The 23,364-nt window shown below is 42.0% G+C and overlaps 1 protein-coding gene across 6 annotated transcripts in view; it reads left to right on the plus strand.

Moving 5' to 3' along the window:
* Nucleotides 1–23,364, plus strand: part of BICD2 (BICD cargo adaptor 2) — a 138,667-nt gene that overhangs the window by 50,051 nt on the left and 65,252 nt on the right. For all 6 annotated transcript variants that reach the window (XR_013262315.1, XM_077452087.1, XM_077452084.1 and 3 more), the window contains exon 2: nt 19,395–19,607. Coding sequence is in view for 5 of the 6 variants with exons in the window: in XM_077452087.1 (XP_077308213.1) it covers nt 19,395–19,607 (213 nt within the window). In the remaining variant the exon portion in view is untranslated. The remainder of the gene's footprint in view (nt 1–19,394; nt 19,608–23,364) is intronic.

Genomic DNA, 23,364 nt, shown 5'->3' on the forward strand with positions numbered 1-23,364 from the left:
ATTAAACTGGCATTGAAATGTGTGGGGGGGGTTTTTTTTTTTTTTTTTTTTTTTTTCTCCCCCTTACATAAAACCTGTTTCAAGAGGTTTTTTTTACAATCCCACTGGATTTCATTTCAAAATATTTACCCAGATTTTGCTGTGACGGCACATGGGATTGGTGACAGCGGCACAACTTTTCATATATGCTTCATTAAAACCTGTTCTGTATTTAGTGATTTTTGTCTTGGCTTTAATTTCCGATTAATGAAGTGTGATCCATTCTATTGTTGGATGGAAAATGGCATAACAGCTGTATATTGTGGCGCATTCCTGCACATTCTTCCAAATTAACTGTGAAACATCTGTCAGAAATATCTGATGGCTCCCTATTAATTAGGCAGCTCTTCTCCTGAGATCCTAAGGTCTGCTTCAAACTAAAACATGTCAGTTTATTAGGAGAAAATTAAAGGAATGTATTTTATTATACCCTCCTTTTTTTTTTTTTTTTTTTTTTTGTCGCTATATATATATATAGATATAGATATAGATAGATAGATAGATAGATAGATAGAAAATTAGACATTTTTGTGAATACTTTTATTATATTTTTAAAATTTTGGAGGCAACCATTTTTTGTTTATAGTGCTTGTTGTCTCCACTAAGGACAGTCATTTTGTATGGCAAACTGCAGGATGATTATTGTAATTAATATTATTGATACTAGTATAGGACCGCCAAATTACGCAGCTCTTTGTACTATATTACACATTCACATCAGTCTCTGCCCTCAAGCAGTTTACAATCTAAGGTCCTTAACTCATTCATACATGCACATGCTGGTGTCAATTTAGACAAGACTACTAGCATTGTGGGGAGGTAGTGCTGTGGTTGGGATTCGAACCTACGACCTTATTGCTGCCAGGGGGAACCACTTATGATTGCTATAGTTTATATTTGTGTCTATATCCATTGTTCTCAACCACGGTTCTGTGAAACCCAAGGGTTACTCCCTTTTGGTTACTAGGGGTTCCTTGAGCTATGGTTATTTGACCTCCCCATCTGATGGTGCCTGCATAGTTCCAGGGCCAGTTGCATGAACACTAGGGGTGCAACGGATCGGCACCGATCCAAACTTGTCACCCCGCTCGGATCGGCACACGCCGCGATCCGCGGAGAGCTCCATGGTCTCGGCCATAGGCCGTGACAGAGCGATCACCTGTAAACAAACCAGCGTCATGATGACGCCAGTTTCTCCCTCTTCCCCCCCCCCCCCTCTCTCCCCTCTGATCTGTGGAGGGCAGAAATCTGATGGCAGCCACAGCCATCCCAGCATTACCCTGCCAATACTCTGCAATACATACCCTGCCAATACTCTGCAATACATACCCTGCCAATACCCAGCCATACCCATCCATGCTCAGCCAATATTACATTGGTGGAGATGACGTAAATATTACAGTGGGGGAGATGTATATTGCAGTGGGGACTATATGGTGGTGACATTTTCACAGGTTTTTGCAAATTCAGTTGTTTGCTGATCCGAGGAACGATCCGATCTGTGAGTTTTTTTTGATCCGTTGCACCCCTAATGAACACAATGATTCTTTTAACTGTCTGTAGGAGTAGCATTCTGGTCAGAGCTGTGGCCATTCTTCACACTAACCACCAATTTAAAGTGGCACACAGTCACTGCCAGCCCCTCTAAGATTATATGATGCATATACTATATGTCATTTTTTTAAATTCTTCTTATACCATATTTCTTATACCCGATCATCGGTCATGTGACTGCCCGGCACTGTCTTTCTTTGCTGTATGTATTCCAGAGGGAGGGGCTGAGCTCTCCCTCTAACGTCTGCGGTGCGCTCATGTGATATCCCTCTGTAATACAAACATCAGAGAAAGACCCAGTTGAGCGGTTAAATGACCGTGGATCGGGGTTAAGAAAAACGGTATTCATAAGAAGAATTTGACATGAAAATGGCATCTAGTGTGTGTATATATACATCGTATAATCCTAGCCGACAGGCTGGCAGTAATGTGCGAGCTTCTCTGAACTGTGATGGGAGGAGTGGCTCACACACAGAGCTGACGGGCAGAGAGGGAAGGGGCGGGGGAGGACACGGGAGGAGAGCTGCGGATGACGGAAGCACATAAACTGATAACGGTGTCAGGGCTCTGCAGCCATGATATACCGTAGTCGGTTTACATAGGGGAGGGCAAAAATTGTGTGTATATGTATGTGTGTGTGTGTATATGTATATGTGTGTATGTATATATATATATATATATATATATATATATATATAATTTTGTGCTCTCTTTGAGGCATTCTTCACAATACATTGGTTTTAGCAGGGGGATCCCTGGTACCTGAAAACTATTTCAAGTGTTCCTCTGGGGTTAAAAAAAAGCTGGTCTTATATTGATTATCTTTATCACTGTATACTATGTTATGATGTGTGGTAATATTTTTTTTCATCTTTCAGTCCTGGTTCACACTAGTGTAATGTGATTTTTATTCCACCAAAGTTGCGCAGGAACCTTTTCTAAAATCACTCCGTGGAGAGTCACATTGATGTGACTAGGCACCATTGAAAACAATGTGATTTCCATTGTCATGCAATTGTGACTTAATTAGAATCAGTAATCGGAATAATGTGAACTAGGCATGTCAAAAAAAAACTGACCGCTTTGGTACTAAGCATGCAAGGTTAGTCCAGTGATCTCCCTGGCTGAGCTGTTGTGTTCTGACAGGGGGATGTCGCCCTCCGCCACTACACTCCGATCAGAGCTCTCTGCCATTGGCTGAGTGCGCTGATCGGGAGTTGGTTGGCTGCTGGTTTTCCAGCATGCACATCCGACAGAAGCCAGCAAAACGGCTGGCTTCTGACAGACCAACATACACATGCATATATGTTGCATGTCGGCCAGTATTTTTTTGTACCTGCAAATGTCTCCTGACACTGCCGGTGTGTACGGGGCTTTACATTTCAGCAAACTAGCATAGCTGAGTAACCCCTAATTACAGTGGTCTTTGAGTGTCACCCCCCCGCTCGGATCGGCAGTTTGATCATTGAGTGCCCTTCTTCAGAAGCTGGTACTTCCAGGAAAGCTGCACTCCTGGTCCCTGGCTGGTTTGTCCCACTGACCCCTCAATCACTACTGTGTAATCCGGAAGACCAACTGAGCACATCTGGGAACAATGAAAGCAACATTCCCTAGAGAGATTTCTCTATATCGCAGCATGGTTTGGTGGTATGGCCATTGGGAGAGGTGTTTACTTTCTTTTTTATATAGAGAGCTTTAATTAGCACTTTATTTTTAGCAACAGTCCCTTCAAGGTATAATTTGCTTGCCTTCTTCACCCAAATGAAAATGTTTTATCTTGGCAATGAAAATGTGTACAGTAGATCAAAGTGCAGAGACTCTACGCCTACCTATCTACAGTTCTGGCTAGTTCCTTATATTTGTCTGTAAACTCTTGTGACATATTCTGGGATGGGAAATGTTGGGGATTTTTTAACCTTTATAACTCCTGAGTGTCACACTTCCCCTATAACAATGACTGTATCTTTTGATGTGTGACGTAAATCTGCTATTTCTGGGATGATATGATCTTGCAGTATGAAATATTGGTGTGTGTGTGTGTGTGCGTGTGTGTGTGTGTGTGTGTGTGTGTGTGTGTGTGCGCCTGTGTGTCAGCTACTGATGCACTGAAGATCACAGCATGTGAGCAGACACCACGGCCATCGGTGACAGTTCAGTGTGGTGGCCGGTCATCCAGCCGCAGATATGAATTATGTATAAGTAGCTGACCCATTTTCAGGAAAATCCGTCCTTCGTCTAGGCAGGTCACACAACAGGCAGAGATTTGTGCCAGACTGGAGAGCTGTCTGGAAATGACTGGAATGGTAGAGCCCCATCAAAGCTTTGTGTCTAGCACCATTATATGAATTCCTTACAGCCCAACAGAGTGCGTGTCCATTTTGTGTTGTAATAATCATTATTACAGCCTGTGCTCCTGTTGAAGAACTTTTTTTTTCCTCACCTCTTATCTCTCATATAGAAGAGCGACCCAGGAGAAATCCCAATAAAGGGAAAATGGACCTGCTGAGGTTCTAACTGTTCCCTTCCGCTTGTCTGTGTAGAATTGTCTGGAGTTGGGCTTTCGAGGGGGAGCTGATTGGCTGGGATGGATTTTCCCTGTCATAATCTCACAATAACTGCCTGGTAAATACTGATTGCCTTCTACTCTGGAACTACATTGCATGTTGGTCACATAAACATGTGATGACTGGACTTGTGGTATATAAATGATATGTATGATTTAGAATTTTGGGACTGTCAGTATCCTTAGGCCTCATTCACACGGGCACTGTCAGTTTAGCCACGTTGACGTATCCATTCTTATCTGTTGCTTCATCCATCTTCTGTTCCGTTTTAATGTGTTTTCATCTGTCTTCCCTTCCATTGATATCCATTTTCAACTGATTAATGTTTACATCCATTTTTCATCTGTTTACAGCAGTTTCTGTGCCTTTAAGGTCCCACAAGCCTGGCCTTTCATGCACCAGGTTTATAAGCTTCTGATGGGAGACGTCTCTTGCCAAGTTTTCTCCTTGGGCATGTACTGGGGATGCACTTCCTGTTGTCCAACTACTGCCTGGGTTATAGGTTGAGTTCACAGATAAACAAAAAAAAAGAAAAAATTATTTTTTCAAAACAGATCTTAACTGGATGTGGATGGACATCTGTTAAAGCGGAGGTCCACCCTAAAGTGGACCTTCCGCTCATTGGAATTCTCCCCCCCTCCGGCGCCACAATTGGCACCTTTCAGGGGGGAGGGGGGTGCAGGTACCTGTACAGTACAGGTATCTGCACCCACTTCCGGCGTAGATTCTGCAGAAGGTACGCCCCTTTCTGCAGAATCTACGCCCCTTTCCGAAAGTCCCCCGCTGCCTGCTGGGGAAACACACGGATCCCAGAGACAGCGGGGACCATCCTTATTGCGCAGCGCGACTCGCGCATGCGCAGTAGGGAACCGGGAAATGAAGCCGAAAGGCTCCACTTCCTGATTCCCATACCCAAGATGGCGGCGGCAGCACCCGAGAGACGATCATTAGATCGGCTTCGGGTGCCGACATCGCGGGTGCGCTGGGCGGGTAAGTGTCACTATTTTAAAAGTCAGCAGCTGCAGTATTAGTAGCTGCTGGCTTAAAAAAAATGGCGGACTCCTGCTTTAACATCAGTTAATATCCATTTTGATCATGATGTAACCTTGTACGTTTAAAAAAATAAAAATGAATAAAAACAGAAGCGGAGGTTAATGTTTGTCCATAGGAATGCATTGTCGTCTGTTGATGGATGGAAGAAATACAGATAGACGGTCCGTCTGTGTGTAAGGGGCCTTAAAAGTAGGCATGAATCCATTTCTGTCATATTGAAATGTATAGCAACAATATCAATTTCCAGAAAAGCTCTGCCTATCGTTTTTCTTCTGTCTCTTCTCCGTGTGTGTGATCAGATTGCAACATCACAACTTTGTAGCAGAGTTCAAGGTGAGAGGATGCAACGCAGGGCTGAACTGTGGCAGAAAATGTGAAAATATGATTACAGGTAGTCCGAGTTGTGAACATCCGAGTTGCGAACGACTCTTATTTACAAATGGAGGCAGCTTGACGTCACTGCCGACAGCTTGCGCTCCACACTGGTCCCGGAAATCACACAGTAGCCATCTTGCAGAATGGGACACATCCCACACTGGAGTACTACATGTACTGCACACCCCACATACAGGACTGCATGCCCAGAAGCGCCCAGAACACCCCACATTGCACAGCCAGAAGCGCCTGGCTGGAGTTGCACTTTAAAAAAAGGTGCTGTTCCGACTTATGAACAAACCTCCAGTTCCTAGCTTGTTCATAACCCAGGGACCACCTGTATAGCCAAGAACAGCTCAGGCACCATAATTTTAGCCGATTGGCTACCATGCAAAGCTGAATCAGCTTGTGTGCTTGGTCTTACCCATAGTACTGCCACTGTAGTATCAATAAAGTTTACATCATCTACAGTCATAGTTTACTCACTGAAATGCCATGCAACACTTCTAATCCGATCTCAGAGGCCCTCGGAGGGCGTGGACCATCTGAGCAAGCATTGCAGTCCAGCAAGCATCTTGGTCCAGGAAGCCGATGCTGACCCTGGATGATGCCTGAACAAAGATGGCACCATCCTTCAGAAAAGAAAAACAAATGAGGTAATACGATGTAAGGTAATAAATACCTTGAAGGGTTACACATTACCTAAAAGAGAAGTGTGAACAAAGCTTTTTGGTCATACTTCATACTACTTCTCTTGTCGGTCAAAGAAGTGAACTTAGCCGTGACCCAGATTTGGCCTACAGTGGGCTCAGGTCCACCGTTGGCTGAAATCAGAGCCGCTCCAGAAGGATCTTAACCATATTGTTGGGATCCACCTGGAAGCTTGATTGGCAGGTAGCTCAGCCTCTCAGCAGCTGAGAGCCCATGCCAGCCTCTCCCGTCACCTCTCCAGCCTGGTGCTCTGGAGAGTATTGGAGGGGCAGAACAAAGAGTGGTGACTGACAGTCGCTGTTCTCTGCTCAGAGCAGACCGAGAACTGAGCAATCTGTGGTTAAACAATCGCTCCATTCTGGGGCTTAGAGCCAGCAGGACACAGCAGCAGCAAAGAGGGGTATGTTTTACTTCTACGGTTTTGTTTTTTTGTTCTCCTGATTTCCAAACTTCCACTTTTAAGCTGGCCATACACTAGGAGAATTTCTTTTATAATTGTTTTTTTTTTTAATTTTATTTTTTTTAATTTTAAGAACGTTCAAAATTTCTAATGGTTAGTGCGATCAAATCAATGGTATGGTCCTTTTTGACTGCAGTGATGAGAAAATTTGAAAGAGCGGGATGTGGAAGTCAGCTGCCATCCCATTTGACCAACTTTAAACACAAGCGCTCCTGTCTCATGATAAATGAAAGGCTCTCGGCAGTCTTGAATGACAGAATAAAGATGTTTGAAAAAGTTTGAGGCCCGTGGATCAGCTATCTGACTGGAGAACCCAGTATGGATCTGGTCTGAGAGGCCCTTGGAGGGCTTAGGTCCCCCCCCCCCTTCTTTTTCTTTCCTTTTTCCTCCCCACCTAACATTTTCTTTTTGTTTTAATAAGGAGCTCAATGAGTACCATCTAAGTGCCAATAAAGTACCCATTGTCTTTTCTTCGACAAATGAGCACTTGGTACTGTGCAGTTTATATAATGTTTAAATATCTTGCTATTGTCTTTATACCTAATGTGAAAACGTTAATAAAAACATTGAAACGAAAGATCGGGATGAACGACCTCAAAAGAACCAATTTCTAACAGCGTATGTGTTGATGTGTGTTTTATTTTATTTTTTTATTTATTTATTTTTTGGGGGGGGGGGGAAGTCCATTCACTCCAAAACCCTTTTGCTTTAACATTTGATGTTAATCATGTCATCAAAATGTACGGATTAGAATTTTCATGGTGTTTTTCTAAACGTTTGTTTGAATATCTACTAGTGCATGGCAGTATATCTGTTGCCAGGTCCTCGGTAAACATGTAGACTTTCAGTTCCTCCATAGAGCTGTTCACGGGTTTGGAGTGACTGCAGGAAATAGATGGTTATACCCAGAGCATTCAGTAATGGGTATTGAATCATAATATCCTCTAGTCCGCCTTGTCTGTAAAGTAATGGACAGCTTCAATTGCCTGCCAGCGTAATGGGAATTGTTAATCGATTAGAATTTCTTGCAAAGACTATTGAAATTGTCCATGCTGATTTCCAGTTCAAAACCATGTAGTGAGAACCATAGCAGTGTGTCCCATGGAGCCCATTCATACAAGCGGAAAGAGGAGCAAAATAACACTGTTGCTCATAACCTCCAATCTGATGCTTTAGCAAGCCTGTTCCACAGTGGATCCCTTTTCAGAGTGCTGTCAGGCATTCAGGAGGTGATCCCTAATGTGCTGCAACCATAAGCTAAATGCTTGGCTTGCAGTTGTGGCATGGTCCCATTGATTTGAAAGGTTTGTCAGCTTTAACATGTTGTATTAAACTGGCAGTGACAAAGTATTGTGGCCGTGGCATGGGAACATCCCCCTTTGGCTATGTTGTAGACCTTAGCTGGGAGTTTGAGAGCAGTAAAACTATGGTGCAACCACCTGCTTTTACTGTCCCCCCAGCTGCCCTTGGGAGAGGATTTAAACTGGTCATTCATGATTTTTTTTTTCTATTCACACGGACAAGATGGAAGGAGAAATCTCCGTCCTGATGCAACAGCTGATCCACAAGTTTTCCAGGGTTGTCTTTTTGACAAATATTGAAAGAACTAAACCTTCAAGTGGGGACGGCCCAACGTGAAATGAAATTCAGCAGGGATTGGCCAAATTTTGATCTTTGACCAGCTTGAAAGTTGTGTGGGGTGTTTTTTATTTTTATTTTATTTTTTTTATCTTTTAACGTGGTTGTAAACCCTTACATATACCCAGTGAAGTGACTGACCTCAGGTGATGCCCAGATCAAACAAATCCTCCTACATAAGTTGTACCTGTAAAACTACATCCACTCAAAGTGGAGAATCTATACAGCTTGTCTAGGCTTTCAGAAGGCAGGGGGTAGAAAAATTAAGTTACACTCTGCAGAGTTTTCACACTAGACTAGAGCTGAGGATGTCAATGGCAGGCTGTGGGTTAGAACTTTATCACGTCACCTTTTTACCTCTTTGTGTCAGAAAACCTGTCAAAATGGACTGTTGCAGATAGTGGAGGCATAAAGCAGCAGACAGAAATGGCACTTTGTGCTCTGGATTGACACGTACGCAATATAGAGGGATATGCTTTGTTCATATTTAATGTTTGAGGCTTACAACCACTTTACCAAAAGTTTGTCCATGAATTGGAGGCAGTAGCAATCGGCGGTGGGAATCGATCTTATCCAATCATCTTTTCCTCGTACCGGCTCTGACAGGGGGTCTCCGCAGCGTCGTGGAGGTGCATCTACAAATGTATCCTTGTTCCCTAATCTGATTGGATGTGGATAGGATGGGTGACGTTCTATGTAAGCTTGTGAGCCAAAGATCCCTATGTTCATACCCAGTTGCTAATCGGACAAATGTTTAATCCTAAACAACAATGTATTCCAGGAACACGCTGCCTGAACATACTCTTATCCAGAGTACAAGTGTGGACAGGCCACATATCTTTTGCTGAAGGGGAAATAATAATGTATTTTCAGTGAATTGAAAGTGTTCATACACCTTTGAAATTTTCCACATTTTGTCATGTTACAAACAAAAACGTAAATTTTATTTTATTTGGACTTAATGCAATAGACCAACACAAAGTGGTACATAATTGTGAGGTGGAAGAAAAACAGTTTTTCAGCATTTTTACAAATATGAGAAAAGTGTGGAGTGCGTTTGTATTCAGCCCCCTTTTACTCTGATGCCCCTAACTAACATCTAGTGAAACCAATTGCCTTCAGAAGTCACCTAATTAGTAAGTCCACCTGTGTCATTTAATTTCAGTATAAATACAGTTGTTCTGTTAAGCCCTCAGAGGTTTGTTAGAGAACCTTAGTGAACAAACAGCATCTTGAAGGCCCAGGAACACACCAGACAGGTCAGTGATAGTTGTGGAGAGGTTTAAAGCTGGGTTAGGAGATTATTTATATATAATATAATAATTTCCTAACCCAGCTTGTGGGAAGCCATGTGGGGGGACACAGCAAACATGTGGAAGAAGGTGCTCTGGTCAGATGAGACCAAAATTGAACTTTTTGGACTAAAAGCAAAATGCTATGTGGGGCAGAAAACTAACACTGCACATCACCTTGAACACAACATGCCCACCAAGAAACATGGTGATGGCAGCATCAGGTTGCGGGGATTCTTTTCTTCAGCAGGGACAGAGGAGCTGGTCGGAGTTGTTGGGAAGATGGATGGAGCCAAATACAGGGCAATCTTAGAAGAAAATCTGTTATAATCTGCTAAAGACTTATGGCTGGGCTGGAGGTTCACCTTCCAGCAGGACAATGGCCCAAAACGTACAACCAGAGCTACAATGGAATGAGTTAGAATCAAAGCATATTCATGTATTTAGAATTGTCCAGTCCTAAATTCAATTGAGAATCTGTGGCAAAACTTGAAAATTGCTGTTCAGACGCTCTCCATCCAATCTGACAGAGCTTGAGCTATTTTGCAAAGAAGAATGGGCAAAAATGTCACTCTCTAGATGTGCAAAGCTGGTAGAGACATCACCAAAAAGAATTGCAGCTGTAATTGCAGTGAAAGGTGGTTCTACAGAGTATTGACTCCGGGGGGCTGAATACAAACGCATGCCACGCTTTTCACATATTTATTTGTAAAAAATGTTAATTTATCATTTTCCTTCCACTTCACAATTATGTTCCACTGTGTGTTGATCTATCACATAAAATCCCAATAAAATACATTTTTTAGTGGCAACATGACAAAATGTGGAAAATTTCAAGGGGTATGAATACCTTTTTTTATTTTTTTTATTTTTATTTTTATTTTTTTTAAGGCATTCTATCTTGAGTTTTTAGGTAGTCTATCTATACGAGTCATTTGGTTGAGCGTAAAAAATGGACTCAAGTCTCTCATCCACACACTTGATGTGAATGGGGGAATCCTCCCGCTGAGCTGTTGTATTCTGATAGGTCAAATTCCCTGCCATCGAAATACACTGATCGGGCAGGGAAAACCCAACAAGCTGGTCGTACAGAAGTAGATATACAACCTCCCTGTCCATAATTGGATCCGAATTTGGCCAGCTTTATTTGTGTGTGTTTGTTCTTCTTTTTTTTTTTTTTTTTTTTTTTTTTGGGCTCATGTTATATGGTATTTTATCCATGTATCTGGCACTCCGGGCCCCAATATGTGCAGGCTGTTTTTAACGCTGCATTTAGGCGACCCCCTGCAACCCATCTCTTCAGTGAATCCTATTCCGCCTAAAATTTACCTTCTCCAAGTCTAACTGAAATAGTTACTGAAGCTGGTGGGTGAGCCACAGAATTGTTTATTAATAAAGGCAGAAGAGAGGGTGTTTTTCAAGCACAATGATTGCTTTGTGAACTGTGTGATCATGGGATTTTTTTTTTCCACGTGCTGTCGAGTTTGGAATTATGATAATGACACTTCAGTCAGGCTTCTTGCAGAATGGTGATAGTAAGTATTAACACCTACGATAGGATTTTCTAGGGAATCCTGATGGGGGAGGGTAGACTGCTGAGAGAATACTACTTCATAAGCTCTTACACTAACAGGGCTTACATGCTACCTTCTTTAATTGGAGCCTTTTTTTCACGCCGAACTGTAGAGTCGTTAATTTAGCTTATTCAGCTTCTTTGGAAATTATTCTTTTTTTGATACTGTATGTGATAAATTATCATGATACTAAAGTCTTTGTTATTTTTAAATTAAATTTTTTTTTATACTCACTGGCTCTGTGCAGTGGTTTTGCACAGAGCAGCCCAGATCCTCCTTTTTTCGGATCCCTCGCCGGAGCTCCTGGCCCCTCCCTCCTGCCGATTTTTGCTCCCACAGCAAGCAGCTTGCTATGGGGGCAGCGGAGCCGCTGCTCTGTGTGTCCAGCTCCACCTCATCTCTCTTCCATTGTCTCACTGACTTTGACAGCAGTGGGTTCTAACTGCAGTCTCAGCCATTGAGGGGAGTCCCTGGACAGACAAGGCCCTCGTGCAACATTGCTGGCTTGAGATTGGGCAGTATTAGGGGAGCTGCTGCATGCAAGTTTCTTTTCTTTTATCTTCATGCAAAGACTTCTTCTAACTTTAGAATCACTTTAAGGATTTAGGCCCAGCATTCAAACCATCAGCATTTACTTTTTTTACTCTGGAATGGACCGTTCAGGTTCCCCACAGGCTAAAACATTTAATTTCATGTTGTTCATAATAACATTAAGCCACACGTTATCTTTATGCACATACACATAATTCTTCTATTGCGAATAAACAGGAGGGCTATATGTAATGTCCATGCAGGCATGTACTGGCCATCGGGACTACCAGGCGTGGGCCGATGGCTCAGTGGGCCACTCTGATGTAAGGGGGCTGCTCATGGGACATTCTGATGTAAGGGGGCTGCTCATGGGACATTTTGATGTAAGGGGGCTGCTGATGGGACACTCTGATGTAAGGGGGCTGCTCATGGGACATTCTGATGTAAGGGGGCTGCTCATGGGACATTCTGATGTAAGGGGGCTGCTCATGGGACATTCTGATGTAAGGGGGCTGCTCATGGGACATTCTGATGTAAGGGGGCTGCTCATGGTACATTCTGATGTAAGGGGGCTGCTCATGGGACATTCTGATGTAAGGGGGCTGCTCATGGGACATTCTGATGTAAGGGGGCTGCTCATGGGACATTCTGATGTAAGGGGGCTGCTCATGGGACATTCTGATGTAAGGGGGCTGCTCATGGTACATTCTGATGTAAGGGGGCTGCTCATGGGACATTCTGATGTAAGGGGGCTGCTCATGGGACACTCTGTTGTAAGGGGGTGCTGATGGGACACTCAAAATGTAAGTGGGCCGGTCTGAATGAAATCCAGGGCCAAATTTCTGTCCCAGTCCAGCCCTGTGTCCATGTATCCTATATTAAGGCCAACTGTACAAAGCGCTTCGAGGTTCATACGCTTCCTCAGAGACAAAGAGAGGGCATTCATATCGAAGACCTAAAAGAAAATAAACCACCAAAGTTCACAATCAAGATGTTAACATAAACGAATAGACTTGAATCCTGGTTACTTAAAGTGTAGAAAGAATACTATGTGGATATGTGGCTGTAATTTATTTATTTTTTCTACTTTTGTTCATGAACACTCGTTATCCTTTTTGCTCATCTTCCATTCAGCCTGGATGGAGGCTGTTCTTATAATATCCTTATCCATATAAAGCTAATATTATTACCACTGCTTTTAATAAAGGTTGCACCAATACTATTATTGGTGGCAATACCGAGTATTTGCACAAGTATCGGTACTCGTGCAAATGCACCGATACCTGAAACCGATAATTTCAGGCTTGGTTCTTTTGAGCTGTCAGTGGGTCTCCCCTGTTAAAGAAGTCCGATAATTGGAGCTGTCAAAAAAAAAAAGCAGCCGGCAATGTTTATTAACAACATTGTTCGGCCGCTGAAACCCTAAAATAAAAAAGCATTGTTTCTTTTTGAATCTTTCTGTTTCTTCATCTGCAGATCAAAGGGTTAAACCAATGTTTCTCTGTTTAACCCCTTTATAAACCCTTAATTTACTCTAATCGGCTATATATATTTCATTTGTAAATATCTAACTTTCAATGCTTTGTTACCATTGCTGACTAATTGGTATCGACGAGTACTAAAAAAAAAAAAAAAAAAAAGTGTTGGTACAGCCCTAGTTTTAATACTATGTGGTCCAGGCTCTACAATAAAATTAATTTGCTGCTGAATGCCTGCATGTCTTTGGGCAGTGCCATATCCATTCTCTACTATACTGTATATAGCTGGCTGCTTTATCCTGATGTGATGGAGCTATTGCCCTTAGCAACTAATCGGGGGGGCCAAATCAGGCTCTAAAAACCTGTCCAATGAGAAGTGCTTTTTTTTTTCTTGGACACATTACCAGAAGAAGAATCCTCAAGGTGGGTTGGCCGAGGAATATAGTGTTTGTTCACCACCTAATTTTTCTTGGAACGGTGAAAAGGAGAATGCAGCTGGTTTTGTTAGCAAGGACCAGCTCCAGCCTTTCCTCTACTTGTATAGAATGCCCCCAACTATGGAAGGAACTAGTGTAGAACTTTCCTGATTTATTTTATGTGGAACGTCAACGCACCTACTTTTAAATGAAAACGTGATGGATATATATATTTTTTTCCCTCTGACATACACATGAGAGCATGCTGGCTAGGAAATTCCCAGAACAACCTGAACTCGGAACATAATAAAATTGACTTTCTTGCTCTAGGCTGCATGAAACGTGGTGCTCAAGAGTCTTCAATCCAATCTCCCATTACCTCTTGGGGAAATTGAGGAGAATGCTGCAGGACACTTTCCTTTTGCATGCATTGCAGATATCATACCGTCTACGCCTTCGCTCATTTTGTCTAAAGGGAAAAAGAGAAAAAAATGATTTATTATGCATATAAATGAATGTGACTCTCGCCAGTGGCAAGAGTCCTCATTTCACAGAGCTGGCGGTACATCAGTAATTACATAAATGATGGATAGCTCCACGCGCCAAACACAACAGCTCCATCTGAGCTTTCTGCTTATTGATTCAGAATTTCTTACCCATCTTTGGGTAAAATGTCCCCGTAGGGTTTAGATTACTAAGACACAACTGCTTAAAATAGTGTTTATCAGTTATGCGTGATGAACCTTATTGGTGGTTACTTAAGCTTGTATTTCTGTAAGTCTAGAGTAAGGGTTTTCTGCCTCTGAGGTAGTCGGGAGTCCTCAACTGCAGCCGTTGATATCAACAAAGGGCCACATATTATGTTCACTGCATACAATGCTAGAAAGGATTCTGCTGCTCCTACTAAAAGAAATGATGCTTGGAGACTGCAAACATTCTACAGGTTTGGTTGCACACTGGAAATATAGATAGACTGGGAACATGAACATCGCACCCTAGAACTGGTGTATATGAAGTCATAAAAAATTAAGTCCCAGCTTGTTAAAAAAATAAAGTACCTACGCTTTTTTTTTTTTTTTTTTTTTTTTTTTAAGCATCGATCTCCATCCCACATTGTACATTCACATGCATGTATAGCTTTGTGATTTGCTTATACTGTATGTGTGTTGTGGTTCCATTCAGAATACATTTTAGCACAATAAAGCGCACATATTCAGGCCTCGCCACAAGCGTATAGTTTGAATCCAGCTTAAGGCTAGGTTCACATTGCTGCGATGCGGGAACGCCGCGAATCCGCGGCGTTTTCCCGCATCGCATACCTCCCGCCGGCAGTTCACACTGCCCTATGCGGACGGCTGGGGGTGTCAATGTTATGTTAATGACACCCCCAGATCCGTCGGCATATCGCAGTGCGATCTGCCGACTCGCACAGGAATCGGATCGCATGGTGTGAACCCCCATGCGATCCGATTCCGTTGCGGACCCAAAAAAGGGTCCCGTGCGAGTTTGCTGCGGGACCGCTGCGAGTTCAGCCATACTATCTGTATGGCTGAACTCGCAGCACTACGGAGATCGGATGTGATTTGCTGTGCGAATCACATCCGGTTCTCCCCCCGCAGCGGTGTGAACCCAGCCTTAAAGTGTTTTTTGTAGCCAGTTAAAGTGATTGTACGCGATCCCCTTGTAAAATAACCCATTCAGTTTAAAAAAGAAAAGGCATAACCTTTATGTATAGATATATAAAAAAAAAAGGGGGGGGGGGTTTATTTCTAATGTGGTGTTTTTTTTTTTATTTTTTTTAAGTGCTCACATTCCCTCTGTTCTCAGCTGCATAAGGATCTTGGAGAGCTGGGGGAGTAGAAGTAGTAGCACACTGGTTTTCCCCGTAAATGGTTGTGGGGGGGATGGGTGCCGGGCAAGTCTGATCATTGGAAGAGTGCCCAAGTTCCCAGCACAGCTAGAGAACTGACCACGGTGTGTTCTGTTCTGCTTTGTGTGGTCAGTTTTTAATAGGAAAGCAGGAGGGCTGGCAGGAGCACCATGGATTTTGCCCAAAGGAAGCAATACAAAGAGAATAGGATACTTTTTCATACAAGTACATGGTACAGCATTCTCATATCAGGAATCTGAAATGTTGGGTTTATGTATTCTTTACGGGCTGGAACCAAAATAAAGTGCTTCACTTTTGTACTCGTGCATTATTACACCTGGATGGGAACATAAGCCGAGAGCACTAGGTTGCGTCCCATGTCTACGTTTTCAGTGCTTCAGCTAGAAAGTAGTTGACATGTAGCATTTTTATAATGAGGACAACTATATAAATGTCCCCGGGGTCGCTTTAACCTTTTTGCTGCAAGAAGTCTTTGCTTTTAATGAATGTATGTTTAGCCCATAACAGATTATGTGAAGTCCTACAGCTGTGATCATGTCAGAAGACGAGGGAGACTTTGAAATGTCTTTATATACAGGCAGACCTGCTGTATTAGGAGACGTTTAAGCTGCTTTGTACTGAAGAAAACTGATTTGTAGGGACCCTGCACAGATGGCAGTTTACTCCCTGTCTGAAATGTGATTCTTTTTTAATTTCCCCAGGGATTTTCCTGTGAAATACGTCTTGGTAGGATCTTTGGGTCTTTCCGATCTCCTTTTTCACTGATTTTCTTATCTGAAATCAAATGAAATCTGATTAGAAAGCTAAGTAGCAGCCATTCGATGTCAGAGGAGAACAGATATTCCCCTGTCTCTCAATACGTGCCATAACGTCGCTATTACAACCTAGGAGATGGGTCACACTGCTGATAAAGTCCATAGGGCGCATTCGACACAAGACTTTGTGATTCCAGACACTGCGTTCTTCACTTTGACCTTCCCATCTAGAGATTTGTCATTTTCTCTTTCTGTAGAAGCTGAATTTAGACTACAAAGGATCTTAAAGTTCTTTCTTCTTTTAGGTTTCTGGTATAAGATAAAAGCAGAACAATGTTTCATGACAAGGAACTGTTGAAATAAAGTGCTACCAATTTAAAACTCTGGCCTCCTTCCCTTGCATTGTATAAGGACAGACAGTAGTCAGTTCACAACCTGACACACTGAACCGTTCTGTATGGACGTCTCCTCCACTACATATTGCTGATCTATAGTGCAACCAATACAGCTTTGTGTATACAGAAACTTCCAATAAGACCCACTATAGCATAGGGTTTCACATGCACACTTCAAAGACTTATGCATGCTAAGGGTTTTACTCTAGGGTCGCCACCTTTTCTTTGAAGCCAAACCTGAACACTATAGCGGCACACAAATTTTATTAATTTTTTGAAGGGAGAACACTGTGGACTGGTTTCACCAAAGCCCCCACTTACATCAGAATTCCCAGCATTCCCCCTTAAATCATAGTTGCCAAAGTATACCTTACATTTGAGTCTGCAAAGCACCCCTTACATCTGAGTCCCCCTTGCCATAGTGTACTCACTTGCTCGGAGGCAGGAGAGAGAAGGGAGGAAGGGGGCCTATGCACTTGGTGATTGTGGTACTTGGTTGGTTGGGGAGCATAGGAAGAGCAAGCCAGTCAGCAGGGAGGGGATTTGCACCACACTGGGTGGTTAGGGTGTGCCCAGGCACACCTAAGTTGGGGGGGCGGGGCACAGACCACCCTAAATTTTGTCCTGGTTTCAGGGAGTCTGAATCCTGGAAGCATGGAATCCTGAAGCGTGTTTCAAAACCCGGACTGTCTAGGTGAATCCTGAACAGGTGGCAACCCCAGGTGAATCCCCTTTTAAATTGATGCTAAACACACACAGTTTAATTTACATTGTCCCTTCTATTTCTGTATATGGATGATGCCAATGTAATTGTTTTAATAAAAAACAAAATGTACAACTGTCACATGACCCAGCTCTTTCACAGCCTGTTTGCAGGGAAACCTAAGCAGGATGAGCTTCTACAACTCTGCTGCCGGTCACATGTTAAAAAAAAAAAAAAAAAAAAAAAAAAACTGCCTTTGGAATACAGAGTAAAAATAAAGATTTCCATAAACTATTTTAAATTGTCATACAAATATATATTTTAAATCCAATTTTTTATTTATTTTTGGCAATAACCTGGTGTGAGCGGATTCACAGGCTACATTGCGCCCATCCAGCCCACATCTGTAATCTGTAGTCCATGTAACTCTATAGTTCCATGGTCTACTCAGATGTGATGGGGAGTAAATGCTCAGCATAGAAACTCGTTGAAAACTGAGCATGTGCAGAGTTGCCACTACAGCTGCAAGATCCCTAGCCGATTTAGGAACATGAATAGAAGGTGGCGATGGAGAGTGTCCACACACAGTTCCGTCAATGTTTTATTACTCTAACGCATATTTAACAGAGGTGGCACTTGTTGATTCTCTGACAGTTCAGTTTCATTTGCATGAGAGATTAAAACTCCAGATCAAGTGGATTTTTGAGCGGAATGCGTTGATCCACATTGTTTAATCGGGGAGGATCTCCATGCTACAAATACTCTGTTTAGTGGGAGACTTGATGCCTTTTTGTACAAGGATATGTTTATAATATGTTTACATTTTTAAAGAGTTTTCAAGTGTATATTTATTGGAGGGTTATTTAAAGTCCCACTATATACGGTGTTGCCTTCTGATTTTAATTTCCTTGGTACTAACCCCTTGGATCTCCGCTGACACACCCAATCTTCTACTATTGTACCCTTGGAGGTCAGGACTGCTTTACATGTACCTTCCTTGCCTTGTATTTATAACTCGGGCTCCATCATAGGCTGTATTGAATTCTGAGTCCTATAGAACCATATATTTACCCAAGTAGTGTTTCATATGCCATGATCCATGTAAAAATTGTGGATGTGTATTACAAAAATTACAATGTGTTATTTTTTGTATTCTAAGAGCAGTGCCATGCTGGGACAGATTTTAAATGTTTGTGTGGAATGTCACGATATGTGCAGTAAAAATTGAATCTACGGTATACTTTGTAGATTTGATAGAATGTAGTCTTCCTCCCAGGTGGATTTTCTTTTAAGAAAGTTTTTTTTATGCTTTATAACTGTTTTTCGAACTTCCCCCTCATTTTTTTCCATTTTTAGTCAAAATATAAATATATTAAAATTTTTTTTATATATATATATATTTATAATATATATATATATATATATATATATATATATATATATATATATATATATATATATATAATTTTTTTTTTTTATGAATACCTATTGGGCTTCTACTTCATGATATTTAATTATTGGAGTCTAATGTAGGAAAATAGCCAATTTTTGTTTTTCTGCTTGTATACTGCATTGATCTCTGTAAACAATTGGGAAGAAATTTAGAATTGCACATCCTGTTGTGACGTAAGCAGTTCATTGATGGGTTGCTGTCACTGATCTTCATGATCTACTATCTGTAGCCTCCCTAAGAAGTGTAAGTTTTTTTCACCGGCAGCCTATCACAGGACTTGTGGAAAGAAGAGATTTTTAATCTCCATTTTTTGAGATTATTTGCCAATTTTTTCCTCATATAGATGGTGACCTATAAGATTTCTGCCGTAAAAGGTACATTCAGCCGGTAAATTGGCCCCAAGCTAGAATGTTGAAGTGGGAATGGGCGCTTTTCATGTCATTCACCCTTTACAAGCAGGTATTATAGATTTTAGTGACTGCTGTGTAAATGGAGTTATCTCTTTCTCGCAGGCATTTGGACAAGTCCATAGTAACCATAAGAAGGTGGCAGCAGATGGGGAGAGTCGAGAGGAAACGCTGATACAAGAATCTGCAACCAAGGAAGAATATTACATGAAGAGGGTCCTGGAACTGCAGACGGAGCTGAAACAATCCCGAAATGTTGTTGCCAATACGCTGTCTGAAAACGAGCGCCTCAATTCACTGGCTCAAGAGCTGAAGGAGGTAGGAGCACAGAATTATTCGGAATGAAAGCAAGCAGGGATAGAACGACTCAGATTCTAATGTAAATTGTTTGCTATTTTTAAAGCTTGTTGTAGAGCAAATAGTAAAAGCCAATAACAGAACAATGCCTACACAAAAATAGCTAGCCAAGCTGGAAGAAGAGTGGGTCTTGTTCTTTGTCCACACAGCATCCCTGTGTTGTCACTGCTTTTTCTGAATAGGATTTCTCTATTTCTGGCATAGACAATCCTTAGGCCCGATATTAAAGACACAAATTAATTCAGCTTTGTATTCATTAATACTTCACTAACTTTATTTTTTATTAAATGCAAACACTATAAATAACTGGGTTCTTGGTGTCAGCCTGTGCAGCAAAGCTCAGACGGAGAGGAAGAAGCAGCAAAAGGAGTGAGCTGTGCTGCAATTCTCAAATGCTAGAAACAGGAACACTGACAGTAGGAGAGAGAAGAGCATCAGAGATGAGGTATAGGTCTGCTGATTTTTCTTTCCTTGTCCTTTCACAGGTAGGGAGAATAAGTAGTTCTGTAAGTGTTAAAGGGTGAAGGCTTTTCAGCTTCACCCTTAACCCCCCCCCCCCCCATACTTATATGAGCACGATCCAGCAATGTGCAAAAGAGCAGCTGTCAATCACAGCCAGTCAGGAGGGAGTGGGGTGTGGGAATGAGCCACACTCTGTCTCCCATAGACACACAGAGGCGTCTTGGGAACAAGCATGCATGAGTGCCCCCAGAGCATGTACCAGGAAGTGCTGGCAGAGGACCTGAGAACAGGAAGATCGGGCTGCTCTGTGCAAATCCATTACCGTGTGATGTGTTTATTTTAAAGAAAACAAAATTAAACTTTTAGAACCACTTTAAGGCACCTTTCATGTGACAAGCCAGCTCGGATCCACCTGTCTGTTTTTTCAGGCGGCTCCAAGCAGGCCATCCATTGACTCCTATGGGTAGGCGGATGTCAGCGGAGATGTGTTCGCTGACACACGCCTGCCATCCCATCCACTAAAATCAGACTTATGGCGATACATTCAGCCATCCATCTGGTGGATCGGATCTGATGAAAACTGACCTGCTGTCTGTTTTTGTCTGTTCTCTCCATAGGAATCAGCGAGGCTCTGGCAGGCCCCTTCCTGCTCATTGAGCAGAGATGGACCTGTCATCCGCCGGCTCAGCGGCGATCAATTGAGCGATCTCCCGCTGAGCTGGCGGACTCCGCTGAGTGGGTCCGCCTCGTGTGAAAGGGGCCTAAATTGGTATTAAACTCGAACACAAAACCAAAAAGGAAAATACATTGCAGCTTACCAATCAGCTATTCTGTTTTCACGTGGTGATCTGGCCTAACAGATTTAGATGCACTAAACAAATTGAAGCCGGACTCCAGCTCCCACCGTAGTTACACAAGTAGTTACAGCAACAGATATATTTTTTATTTTCTTTTGGAATAAAGGTTTTACATACATATATAAAAGCTGACCATTGTGTAAGCACCTCTGTCAGTTAAATGGTTTAACTCAACACTCTAACTGCTACATTTTCAGCAAGAGAGCTGTTGAAAAACAGGCTTATTGCCCAGGTGAAAATAAAGGAAAAGAAAATGAATGCAACCACCACATCTAAGAATTTGTAAGCTGCAATATGTTTGCTTTTGGGATTGATACGGCTTTAACTAAAAGAGAAGAATCGTCTGCTAACAAGTGTATTAAGTGTTAGCGCTTTGAGGTAGAGATATCTGCAGCAGCCTCCCGTTTGTTTTACTGCAGCTAACCCTGGCTGCTGTAATGAAGCCTAATTCACCAGTGCAATTTAACATTTTGGGTAACATTTTACATCTGTCCTTTATTCTTTATATTGGAACCTACAAGTAATGCGCAAGAGCAGCTCCCCAAGATGTCTGCTGTTGCCTTCCTTGCTTTAAGTTTGCTAAGGGGGCCGTGACTTCAGGCCTAACCTGCCCAGTCACTGGCCCTTCGTGGCTAGGAAAGTGCACTTGGAATGGGGACAATGGGGCTTGGCACAGGAATTGTGCACTCGGTGTCTGAATAACCCGATTGATTTTTATTCAGTTGCTGCAGTACTACTGATAACAGTTTCCAAGCAGACAAAATATTCACACCGCCATCATATTATGCAATTCCTTGCAGAGTACAGGGAACCAATTACATCTCTGTCAGCCACAGATGGTCATAACATCTGTCTAATGACCTTACCACAGTCCCACATTTGCCGTAGAGGTATGTTCATCATAAACCAATTTATTCACCAAGATGTGGATCATAGGCAGCAAGCTGGGTATCTGGTGAAGCCCACACTTACAAACCCTATGCAGGTAGTGTCTCTGCTGGCAATATAATTCAGGACTTGACTTGTGCAAGACAAGAGCACTCACCACATTACACGGCAATATTTGCTGTTGCTGTGGCTGGCTGATTGTGTCATTGCTGTTCATACCCTTATTAAACAGGAGCAGTCTGGATTTCTCAGACCACATAATTCTCTGCAAACACGAGCCACTTCAAGGCAGCAGGAAGGTGACATTACTTAATGAAGTGGAAATGCAAATAGTGCTTGACATGAATTCTTGTGCCATGAAATTTAATGTAAGCTAAAATTGTTTACTGAAGGGAGACTTTGGCCAAATCCTTGGCTGTTCTGACCCATCTGCAAACATCTTCACTTGCGCTTTCAAGATGCTGGCTGCCAGCTAAGTAAAAAATTACAGTGCTCAATGCCTGCAATCGTGTGCCTTCTCTGGGTGTACAGTATCCAACCCTGTCTGATGACAACTAAGGGTCACCACCATGTAAATGGTGGCAGAGTAGAGACTAAAGTACATTTTACATTTTCGCAGTGACCGTTATTTACGCTGGCTGATATTTCTTTGTTTACATCCACCCTTATAAGTTACAGCCTGCATTCAGCTTCTGGGTGGTCTCTGCACCAAAATGAAGAAAATGCATTACACATGCTAGGAAGTATTCCTTAAGGAACCAGTCCTCCCCAAGTGAGATATTTTACGATTGAAGCTGTCTGGTTGGTATGTTTTCAATCCTAAAAAACTCTAGATACACTATTAATGGCCTCCCCTTTAGTATATCATCACAGCGCTCAAAACACCCCTCCCAAAAAAAAATATACAAATAGTACTAAACAATCACATATGGATAATACAAAAAAGAAAAATAAATATGTGAAAAAAATCATGTGACAAAAAATAAGTGAATGGAACAAATAAATATAAAATATTTATTAAATTATATTTATTTGTTCCATTCACTTATTTTTTGTCACATGATTTTTTTCACATATTTATTTTTCTTTTTTACTTTTTTGTATTATCCATATGTGATTGTTTAGTACTATTATTTGTATATTTTTTTTTGTTTTAGTATGTAATCACAATTTACTTCAACGTTTATTGTATGTATGCACATGCGTTTATAATTTTCATGTGATTTATTTTGAACACAGTAGTACACTGATATTCAGTAGTTTTTCTTTTCTTTTTTAAGCGCCACAAGGTGATTATTGTAGTGTTACTGTCAGTTTCTCTTTTTTTCACCTTCTGTGATATGTTTTCAATCCTACCAACAGCAGGAGCTCTTTCTGCCATAATTCTCAGCTCTGTTTCTGTACACCTGGGAATTTGGGGTGTTCCCACCCACCTTTTGTATGTTGCAGTGCCTCTTGCTGCATTCTTCATAATAGAGCGATAGCCCTTTTTATAATAGACACAGCAGGGT

The sequence above is a fragment of the Lithobates pipiens genome, unplaced genomic scaffold (genome assembly GCF_037356315.1).
Source record: "Lithobates pipiens isolate NorthernLeopardFrog02 unplaced genomic scaffold, aLitPip1_a1.2 Scaffold_23, whole genome shotgun sequence".
Lineage (NCBI taxonomy): Eukaryota > Metazoa > Chordata > Amphibia > Anura > Ranidae > Lithobates > Lithobates pipiens.